Source organism: Rhinolophus sinicus, chromosome 2 (genome assembly GCF_057876585.1).
Source record: "Rhinolophus sinicus isolate RSI-liver-muscle chromosome 2, RSI-T2T, whole genome shotgun sequence".
Classification (NCBI taxonomy): Eukaryota; Metazoa; Chordata; class Mammalia; order Chiroptera; family Rhinolophidae; genus Rhinolophus; species Rhinolophus sinicus.
In genome coordinates, this window is record NC_142502.1 from 35,580,548 (window position 1) to 35,592,686 (window position 12,139).

The 12,139-nt window shown below is 33.9% G+C and overlaps 1 protein-coding gene across 16 annotated transcripts in view; it reads left to right on the plus strand.

Annotated features, from left to right (window-relative positions):
* Positions 1–12,139, plus strand: part of TRDN (triadin) — a 340,918-nt gene that overhangs the window by 166,391 nt on the left and 162,388 nt on the right. For 15 of the 16 annotated variants that reach the window (XR_016020187.1, XM_088795483.1, XM_074333512.2 and 12 more), the window contains one exon: positions 391–450. Coding sequence is in view for 12 of the 16 variants with exons in the window: in XM_088795483.1 (XP_088651609.1) it covers positions 391–450 (60 nt within the window). In the remaining 4 variants the exon portion in view is untranslated. The remainder of the gene's footprint in view (positions 1–390; positions 451–12,139) is intronic. The other variant, XM_088795489.1, reaches the window with a different exon arrangement.

Here is a 12,139-nt window from a genome sequence, read left to right on the forward strand (position 1 = left end):
CATACAAATTCCAAAGTGAGCCTTAGAGATTTCTTAATTTCTGTCATGCTTCCAGTGGCCTGATAGCTCAGGGAACATTTATATATTTCTTTAAAAATCCTTAGAAAAACTATTGAATTATACTATAGCTAACAATGCCATTTAATATTTCCACTGTCACAAAGACTTTTTGACCTTAGCTAAAATTTGCTCCCTTCCTGAGGAGGAAGCAGACCAAAACTGCTGTTCTGTTATGAAGGTGCCAGGTCACTCATATTTGACATGATTCATGGCTCTGATTTAGGATTACTCGATTCAAGATCAATTGGATGCCTTAATGGCAGTCATATGTGCCCTAATATGTAAGAATTAAACAGACAAAGAATTATAATTTTCTCATTTTACTACCAGAAAAAGAAGATGTCAAAAAGAAAACTGAGAAGGAAACTGCCACTGATGTGAAAAAAAAAGGTATTGTACTTCCTTTGTTTCCTTAGTTAGGTCATGTTCAGGATGTTTGCATCAGGATGTTTGAAGGAATCTTGAGGCAAAGTAAACAAATTGGATACAGGTACTTCAATCTGTCCATGTACGGACTGTCAAAGTTAAACAGGGAAGGGAGACTTTACTCAAGGCTATCGCAACAGAGGCAAGTGACAAGAACATACTCTGAACTCAGTTCCATTGAAATAAAATGCAGACCTGCAATGGGATGGAGGGGGCGGTTGCAGGCCATCTCTGTTTCCTAACTGGCCTTACTCAAAGAAAAAGTAAAGTCTTATCTTCGTGACAAGAGTGTAGTTCACAATTTGGATCATGGGACTCAAAGGAGTTAGGTTCTTACCCGCTCCCTCACCCCACCCAGAGACACAGAAACTGGGAAATAGAGGTATTATCTTTGTTGATGGTTACATTTCAAATGAATGACTCCCAGGTCCCTGAGAAACACATTCCTGAGTTGTAAAACTGAAAGATGTTTTTTTAAAATATTTATATTTCAAAGGAGCAGAGAAAAAATTTACAAGTTTTCTAAAGTAAATGCTCTAAGAAAAGGGATGGCAGGCGCTTAAGGTCAGGACGAAGACTGTCTTAAGTTTAGAGAAGCTGAGGGGAAATTTAGGCCATTTTTGTGAAGACATAATGAAATTGAGAAGAACTGCATAGAATAATGACACCAATTGGCAAATATAAGAAGCTGAGAGAGAATAATGCATCCCATTAAGAAATAGCATTGTTCAACAGCTTAGATTTTTGCTTTAAACTTAATTCTGCTTTTATTCTTGTTCAAACATAAACATTGATTTCTATTCAGTTTAAGCTTAAGTCTAGGTAGTAAAAAATATAGTCATCTCAAGTATTATGGTTCGGTGATAAGGATCCTTACCCCAAATATTTCCTCCACTAGTGTCAGTGATACTTGAAATTACACCATTACAGATAATCCATTCTTTTGAGTTATGAAGGAATTGGCTCTATTAAAATACAAATCTCTTAGAGCCTGTATATATGGGGTAACAGATTAATTCCTCACATCTACTAACACTTAAAGTAAGTGAGATTTCCAGATCTTCCCTGTACAATAATAAGCTGAAAACAATGCCCTAGGAAATGAGTCATTAGGTAAGCTTGCATGAGGGAGAGGTTAAAGGTACGGTATTGTCTAAAGAGAGCAGGCAGGACTGGACGGCATTAGTAAAAACCCTTAATTCCTAGGAAGTAATAGTGAAGATGGGAGAAAATAAAGATGTTGGTGAAGGACCCTGAAAAAGGAGACCATAGGATGCCAAATAGGTATTGATCTTAGTAAGTAGCTAATAGGAATTACAGGGACTCCCTGATGTCATGCTACAAGGGGGTTAAAACAAAAATTGTAAAACTCTGAGTTGCATGATTGTATGCTTCATGAAATGTCCATAAAGAGATAGACCGGCATTTCATCGGTCTGGCAGTTGATTAAAAATTACTTTAGATTTGAATTTTATTATTAAGGATATTATTGTAGAGTTTATTTCAATACTGAACATTTATTCATTTAGTTTTATTTAAAATGTTCTTTATTTCCCTGATGAATATTATATATATTTGAAATTCCACCATTAGAGATATTCCATTCCTTTGAGATATATAGATAGATGATAGATATAGATAGATAGATAGATAGATAGATAGATAGATAGATAGATAGTTTGATAGATAGATAGATAGATGAGAGATAGAGATAGAGATAGAGATAGAGATATGTTTCTATATATATATATCTCTATATATAATCATAAGAAAGGGAAATCAAACTTTTGATCAAATGATGATACTGAGAAACTGGTTACTTGGGTCAGCGTATCTGTGATAATTACATGATTGGGTGCTAAGAGAAACACAGTTTTTCTTCCTGGACCATCAGTTTTACTAAAGTATTTGCACAATTAAGTTGTGAATTGTAATCTTCGATGTATTTGTCATATGTATGCAAAATCAGAAAAAATACTTTGGGCAAAACTCAGTGGTGTGTATGTGGTGGATGTTTCGTTTTGGTTTTAGTTTTTGAGGGAAAAGGCAAAACATGTTTATGTACAGTGTGTGATGCAAAAATCTGACATTTCTATGCAACTGGGAGACCTGTGTTATTAGCTCAGCAGTCATGTCAAAGTGAGGCTGTGCACCACTGGCAAGAGAACTGATTACACCAGTACCACGTCCTACAAGGCCAATGCTCATCCACTGAAGCAGAAATCTTACTGGGTGATGACTCAGCACATCCGGGGAAGGGCTGCTCAGCTTGTGCTGAAAAACAAGTTTGTCCTTCTGGGAGCAAGTTTTCTAGTTGTTTGTTTGTTTCTTTGTCATGTTTACTTTTGAGTACACAAAATATCATTTGGCTGTTACAAATCAGTTCAACTTCCTGATGGAAATATGAGTAAATTATTTGTTTATAGGCTCTTAGCCCCCAAATACTCAGAAGTGTGTGTGTGTATGTGTGTGTGTCTGTGTGTGTGTGATAGATTCAGTTAATGCTGATTTTTAACTTGTGTCTCTTTTCAGAGTTTAATAATTCTCCCAACATCTTTTCATGTGAAAGCAATATGGTTTAAAAGAAACCAGTTTGAAACTTGTTATAAAAATAATAAACATTTCTTGAGATAATGAGAGAAATTGAGTGACCTGAAATCTTGAAGAACTGAGCACCCATATGTCATTTCCTTCCAAAATAGAGAAATAGAGCATATGACATCATTACTCTAGCCCCAAATAGTAGCAAATCTATAAGACATAAGATATGCCAGATGCTTATTTAATATATAGGTTTTATCATGATATTTTATTATATTTAAATTAACTTTTTTATTATTTATTAACTTTTTATTATTTAACATATACCTTTATTTATGTTATATTATTTTACTTTATTTATATTTTATTATTATGTAGATGTAAAGGAACCTAAGGATAAAATTCTATTGTGTGACAAATGAGCATTTAATGCATGAAACTGATAAATCACACTTTGCTAATAATAATCTATGTTAGGGAAGAATAGATATAGTTTTATGATATAAATTGCCAAACTAGGAATTAATTATGGTTGAAACGAGGTAACTGATATATCATGGTTTATTACAACAATCTCTTGTTTTATATATATTTGCAATTGTCAATGGTGGAAAAAAATAACATCAAATATCTGCATCAATTATCTACAAAAAATAACATCAAATATCCACTTAAAAGAAAACACAAAAAAACATTGTATGAATGAAAACTATATTTTAGTGTTAAGAAGTATGTTTCAGCCTGAAGAAATACCATGAAAAAGGCAATCTAAAAAGGAAATACAAATTTTATAAAACATCTCCCTATATGCATATCAGACTTCAGTGTTAGACATATGAACCACTCAGTGTGAACATAAGGGCTTCTATACAGGGAACTGGGTGCACACAAAATAGTAGGAAGGACTGGAAGAATTGAAGGCAATGCCACTGGATCATCGAGCACCACAGCACATCAGTGGTCAGGAAGCTGCTTCATTCATCAAAACTGCCTCCATAGCCTCCTCTTCACACCCACAAACTAGACACTGAAAATGTTGAGGCTGGCGTCAGCCACTTACTCATGTCATGTGACCTTATTTGCCAAAGCATTTCTGCTTTTCAGTCTCCGGTAGGTGCATTTCTTTGGTGGAATTAAATATACTGCAAGTGAGTCTGGAAGATTCAGCTTTTTCACATTCCAGTTTTTCCAACTGGAGGGAAGGTAGAATGGAAATTGAAAGAGGCTATCCAAGGAATCTACCAGAAGTATTTTAGAACATACAATCTTTCACAAATGTTTTAGGACATAAACTTCATAAAATAAGTGATGGTCTTTAAAGGCCTGAATTGTAGTGATGAAACCTATCTTTGAGTGCCTCCAAAAGTTGATGAATATGGCTCAATCAAGCAACATGAAAAATGTGGCAATCTACAGTGCTCGCACATCTCACTTAAGTACTTAAGTGTAGTTTATGTTGTTCTTTACCTAAACTGTGTATAAAAGAAGCATGGATTTTCTTCCTTTCTTCATTCCACAAGTTGATGTATCTGAATAAATAATTTTCTTAGTGCTTGACGAGATTATAATGGTTAAAAAAAATTAACAAGTTGTGTTTTCTTGTAATAAAACAATAATAAACTTGAGAAAATACATAGACCAACATAGAAGTAAGGCCAAAACCAAGATGGTTGATTTCTCTCAGGTTGGCCTTTTTGGAGTTATAAGTTATTATAAACTTTTTGGACTTAATTTTATTACCAACCTATGTTTTTACCAGTTTACTAATTTTGAAGATAATTTTGACATAATAACTGATAGGTAATGGTATAAAATTATGTTTCATTATCACATTTTACAATATGATTTAAAAAATATTTAAATAGAAGTATAAACTACCAAAAGGATCCTGAAAAATCAGACTAACTTTTCTGTAATAAGCTTCTAGAAAAGGACAAATTCACTCATTCATTTGTTCTTGCATATATTCTTGTAGGAAATATTCATTAAATGCCTACTATATTCCAAGCATTGTCCTAGGTGCTCAGTACACAGAGGTGTATAAATGGACATAGGTCCTTCCCTAAAGGATAATAATTTGATAAGGGAGGCACACGGTCAATAAGTGGACATAATGTCCATAAGTACCACTTAGGGGAAGGGTCATGGAGAAAACATATTTGGGGGCAATGATAGAAAACAATGGATGGGGGTAGGGAGCTATTTAGGTACAAGAACAGGTTAGAGCAGGCCTCTCTCAAAGACAACATTTAAATTGAAATCTGATATATCGGAAGGATCCAGCCACTGGTGTGTGCCTCTTTCTGTGATGTGTGAATATGGTGTATCAGTCATGTGTAAGTGTTTAGATTTATTAAAAGTGTAATGGGAAATTCTTGAAGAGTGTTAGCAGTGGGAAAAAAAAACATTCTGATTTATGTTTAATACAAGTATATTCTCCTCTGGGTAATAGGTTAGAAGTAGAAAAGAGAAGAGGTAAGCCAATTAAAAGGTGGTGTCATTTATTAAGATGGGGAAGTCTAAATGGGGAAGAGCTATGATGGAAACAATCTAGAGTTTCCTTTTGAGGATGTTAAGTTTCGGATGTATGTGATGTACTGTCTAAATTTTGCATTAGGAACTATTTTAAGTGCTTTACAAATATGAATTCATTCAATCTTTGAATAAATCAAGAAATAAACTATTATAATCCTGATTATAAAACTGAAGGACCTAAAACACAGAGAGTTTAAGTAACGTGCCCAACCAAGGTCACATATTAGTGGTTAGTCAGGGCCAGAATTGTAACCCAGACAGTGTGGATCCATGGCCTGTGTTCTCTCAACAGCTAGATATAAGCGTCTGGAACTCAGAGGAGATTCTGAAGTGAAACTATAGATATAGTAATCCATATAGATCAGAGTTAATGCCCTGAAGATAGATGAGATGACCCAAAGAGATTGTGTCCAAAGAAAAAGACAACAGAATACAAAATCAAGACCTGGAGAATTCCAATATCTAGAGATTAGATATTTGAAAACAACGCAAGAGAGGATGAAAGGACTTTCCAGAAAGGTTAAAGGAAAAGCAAGGAGTTTAGTATTAGAGACATTTCAGAAATGGATGTTTCAAGAATCAAGAAGTTACCAATTTTTTTAATGTTACTTAGAAGTTATGACATGAGGGCAGAAAAGACAAAAGCAGTTTCTATGGAGTGATGGAATAAAGCTAGACTGGAATGGAGGTATAAAAATGGGGAAGAAAGTATAGATTTTTTTTTTTTTTTAATTGTGGCTATATAAGTAAAGAGGCTTTTTGGTTTGGGTCAGTATTGCTTTGGGAGGCAAATTTAGAGCCTGGAGGACATAGATTGATACACAAAGGGACAGGATATAAGTGGAAATCTAAGAGATAATTTAGAATTCTTTGATGAGCACATCAGGGAAAATACAACATGCTTTTTTTCAGAGCTAATACTAAAGACTCTCCAATAGTAAAAAGTTGTTTTAAGTTATGAAGAGGAATTCATCTAAACTGCCTTATAATGAAAGGCATGCATATTTGCAATATATACAATAGAAGATTAGGTGGCTTTGGTGAAAAAAAAAATCCATTAGCAAATATATTGGGTTGAAAACCTCAATTTTAGAAAAAAGATATATTCAAAATGTCCTTGATGTTCACTGAATGGCAAAAGGTAAGTTTGTGGAAAAGTACTTTAGCAACGTTTTTTTAAAAATCATTCATTTGGTTTAAATATGCCACCAGAACTTTATGTTAACATATTTTTGTGGCGTTAAGTTGACCAGATAAGATTAATTCAGTATAAAGCTCATAGGTTTTATATAGGATACAATCATATCTATTTCCATAGAATGTTTTCAGTTGCTATATGGGGCAAATACTATTAAATTCTGCATAAATTAAAACCTTTGTCTATTTAATTGCTCTGTATAAGATCTGCTTTTGTCATTGAGAAGTTGCAAAGAACCCTTTACGTAAGTTTACAGCTTTGAATATATCATTAAATTTTATGCCTACCAGACATAAAATACCACCTATTTTATTTTATGGATCTTTCGTAACAGATTGTTCTAGAACTCAAAATAATTTACATGACAGATTACACACCACTAAAACACATTTATATGTAATTAAAAGTAACTTCCTTGAAATATTTACACGTGCAGATATAATTGGGCAAGATAATATATAGTAACTGTCATGAGTTCACTGTTAAATTTCAGCCTAAAAGAGCAACAGTCTATTTTCCCCATTTACATTTTTGAGAAGATTACAGCTTTCTAATGCTCACCCCATTTCTGTCTATTTGAAAAGCACTTTATTATAGAAAATCATCTTATATTTTAATTTTGTATTTTGCACATATATATTTAGGCAAGATTTGACAAATGAATTAGCTCACTATTGTGTATTAGACACTTTGAAATCCAGATTAATATTTTTCAGGATTCTACATATTCTGTAGTACTCTACCAGTCTATATTAAGTTACAAAATACAGATACTTCACACACTTTTGAGTGGATATTACAGCAATTATATTAATGTATGTTCTAGATGAAATTATTTTAAAAACTTGTTCAGACAGGTAAATAATTGAAAATCTGGCATAAATAGAACCTGATATAATTAGTAGTTTTCAGCCTTGAGCCTTGACTTGGGGTGCTCCGTAATTACAGGGCAACGGTAGATTGCTTTCAAATTAGTTTTTTGTTTCCAGATTGATTAGACTGCAAGTCTGAGTTCAGATGATGGCAGCTAGACTATATTAAAAACATTTACAATGCTTGAATTGCTTTGAAGACAAGAGAATATATTTTCAAGTGTTTTGTAATCATAGAAATCATGCAAGACAACAGTTGCTTATTCTCTGTAGGGTAAAGGATTGTGTAATAGAACAATTCAGGAAAGTCTGATGACTTATTACTTAATATGGTATCTTTGATTACCTCATATCACATCTGGATTAGTCAAATAGAAACTAAACTGCTTCAGAACAGGTGAGAGAGAATTAACATCATAACATGCTTGGGATTTCTGAGATAATCCTTCGTTATCTAGCTTTTGGGTTGAACAATATAAAAGTGTGTTTGGGCCCAATGAAAAAAATCGGTAAAGACATTTTGGTTTAAAAAAGAATTTCAAAATACATTAGAAAACTCAAAAAGGGAAAAGTTTTATATTAGAAATTATTTAGGTTGGGAAAAAAACACTTAGTATACAAGTGAGTATTTTAAATCTTTTTAATGTTTATTATGGATAATCAAGACTATCCTCCCACTGAGAACAGAAATAAAATCAACCCTAAACTTCAACATGAGAGAGTTGTGTTATATTTTGTGAAGTATGTTCAATAGGGAGAATTGAATAACATATGAGGAAGGATCAGTAAATAGTTTATGACTATTTCTTCTCTGCATGTATTGACATTTCAAGTATTTACTGTACCTATAGTAAATACATTATTTTTAATTGCAGCTTATATTCAGAATGAATTATTTTCTGGGGAAAAAAAGAAACAAAGTAATTTAATTTAACATTAAAACAAAGTGGTCTCTTGCAAGCATCCTAAATTAAATTTTAATGAGAAGATTATGGAGAATGACACAGAAAGTGAGATGTCATTTAGAAACAAGTATTTTTCTTTTTTTATATTTGAAAATATGGGAAGATTTGGGCCAGTTTGTTGAGGAATAATTAGCCTGAGTTTTCCTTGTAATCTGAGATAAGCATTTAAGCATATAGATATAAAATATCCAGTAAAAAATATTTTATTATATATTATAAAATCTACAGGATTTTTCTTGGTGTGAAAGTAAAGCTTAGAAACATCAAAATAATATTACCTCAATTTCCCTCTCTAGGGATATCAAAAGCAGATTTTCAAAATAACTTAGCAAATTGTACCACTATATATTCTTTTTAGTCAAGAGCACATTTCAGTAATAATAGTAACAGTTAAATGTATTCACTGTTTCTCATTTAATACTTACAACAACTCTTGAGGTATATTTATAATGCCCATCTTATAGAAAGGGAAACCCAGGATTGGGGCAGTTCAGTAACTTGGCCATGGTCATCAGTTAGTAATGGAGCAAAGGAAGTAGGAAGTTCACCAAACAAAGCTCACTGTCTTTTGCAACGTGCATACATTTTTTTTCCAACTCTAATTGTAGATTGCTTTAACATCTTTTCCTTTTTTCTTCCCTTCCTCCCTCCCTTCTTCCCTCCCTCTTTTCTTCCTTCCTTCCTTCCTTTTCTCCTCCTCCACCTTCTCCTCCTCCACCTCGTCCTCCTTCTTCTTCCTCTCTCTCTCTCTCTGTCTCTCTCTCTCTCTCTCTCTCTCTCTCTCTCTCTCTCTCTCTCTGCCTCTCTCTCTGCCTCTCTCTCTCTCTCTCCTCTAATTACTTTGAGATCATATTGCAGAGAGGCATAAGCATGGAGAAGAGAAAATAAAGAAGCTATATTATCAGTCTGATTCTCCTTTTTCTTTTAGAAATTGTTTTTCTTCATTCACTCAACAAGTATTTAATAAGTATATTATATCTGCAAGGAAACCTACTATTTATTGGTTTATCCAACTGCAATTCTAGAGTAAACTGTCTTTGAGTTTATCTTGATCCAGGTGTCAAATGATATCATCAGGATGAGGTTTGTCTCTTTCTATTTCTGTTTCCTCAGTGTTGGCCCACGTAATTGCAAATTGATTGGCCACATCAGGTGTTACCTGCCATTCATCTTCTCTTATTCGTGACCTGTGGGGAAAAAAACAGGTTGACTTTCAGAGATCCCAAACAGAAAAGTTGATATTTGAGTTATACTTGTCCTTATGGGCCCATTCCTTTGTGGTAAGAGTGAAGGAATAACTTAATTGTTTTAGTTTAGGCTATAGGTCCTATCCCTGGAACAGAACAATTAAATGAACTTTGCTAAAGATATTTGAACCCCTTTTTGCTTAAGAAGGGGTCATTGAGTGTATCAAAGCTAGATTAATATAATAAAACCACAGTAAAATGGCAATAGTTACTACATGAGAAACAAAACATAAAACTTCTTTTCAAAATTTATTTTTGGGTAGTGGGAATATGAATGCTTTTATTTTTGAAACTTATTTACAGACTAGAATAAGGGAAAACTTTTTTAGCCACCATCTATGGAGAGATTGCTTATGTATTTTAGAAAAGCAACTCAACATAGGGTAATGTAATGTAATGTAATGTAATGTAGTCCAAGAAAACAAAATGAAATTGTAGATTTCATTAATTAAAACATGTGTAGGGTAAAGCATGAAATGCTTTCATTGTACTTTGTAGTATTAGAATCTCACTGGGATAATAGTCTTTAATTTTAGCAAAGATCTTTTGAAATGAACTAGATAATATTCAGAAGAGAGTACTTTGGAAATATGGATGTATAACATGCAAACAAGGACCCAGGGAAAACATCAAAGCCATGTTCATAACTTTGAAGTACTCTCTATTTTTGGTGTACTTACTCTTTATTACTAATAAAAATTAGGACTTAGTGGTCAAACTTAGAAGAAGATAATGTCGGATGTTCAAGATTATACAGAAAACCTTCTCAGTCAGTGAATTCTTCCATTTCAAGTATTCAAGCAGAAAAAAAGCACATATCTCTTTGGGATTTGTGGAGATAAATCCAGTAAGAAGAATGATTATATGAAAGTTAAGGAGAACTTATAAGACTGTATTTTTCTACCATTAAGTAATAGGCTAACTGAAACTAATTGATGTCTGGGTTAACTTTTAAAATATTTTTTTTCATGATTTTATCTGTTTTTATTTTTAAAGGTTTTTTTAATTAAAAATATAGTTAACATACAATATTATATTAGTTTCAGGTATACACAATAGTTATTCAACATTTATGTACCTAATAAAGTGATCACCGGGATAAATCCAGCAATTATCTACACCATACCATACTATCACAATATTATTGTCTACATTCCCTGTCCTGTACATTACATCCCCATGACTTGTGTGTTTTATACCTGGAAATTTGGACCTCTTATCGCCCTTCACCTTTTCCCCCTTTTTAATGTTTCAGTTATATTTGACATTCAATATTGTTTTATATTAATTTCAGGTGTACAGCCCATGGTCAGACATTTTTATAATATAAGAAGTGATTCCCTTGACTAGTCTAGTACCATGTTTCTCGGAAAATAACACCGGGTCTTATATTAAGTGCTGCTCCTAGAGATGCACTAGAGCTTATGTTCAGGGGATGTCATCCTGAAAAATCTTCTAGGGCTTATTTTCCAGTTAGGTCTTATTTTCGGGAAACCCTGGCACTACACATAGTTATTACCATATTATTGACTATACACTCTGTGCTTTACTTTACATCCTCATGACCATTTTGTGACTACCAATTTGCACTTCTTAATCGATTCACATTTTTTCATCCTGCCTTCCAATCCCCCTTCCATCTATCACCCCAATAAATCTAGTACTCATATGATACCATATGTATTTATTACAATATTTTTGGCTATAATCCTTACGTTATACCCACATCCCCGTGACTACTTTGTAACAACCAATTTGTACTTCTTAATCCACCAAGGATGGCTGCCATCAGTATTAGTATCTGGGGTAACTCCACAAAAAGCCAGGACACTCCGAGGCCTGCTGCCACCTGCCGGCTCCCATAAAATTCAACCGCTGATAATGCCTTCTGTGTTATGCAAGTTGAGTGAGGCATGGTCTAAATGAGTCAGCAGGTTTGTCCAGAAGAGCTCACCAGGCCAATCAGATTCAGATTTGGCCTGTGGGGGAGGGCTCCACACAGGAACGATGGCACCCACCCACCAGCCACACGGGAGAAGTGCCCCACACAGGGAAAATGAGAACTGTCCCTCCAGTCCTCACCAGGAAGTTCCACAATTCAGTCTCTCCTCATATGTCTCCAACTCCCCCAGAGTTACCATCTCTCCACTGAATCCCAGAGTGAGTGCCTGTGTGGGCCCCTTAAAAGGATGTCTGCATTACTCACTGCCTCTCATCCCACTGTTTTTTACAGCCTGAAATTGTGGGGGCTCCTCTTGCTGGCATCAGTACTTTAGCGTGGAGAACCTGGTGTGG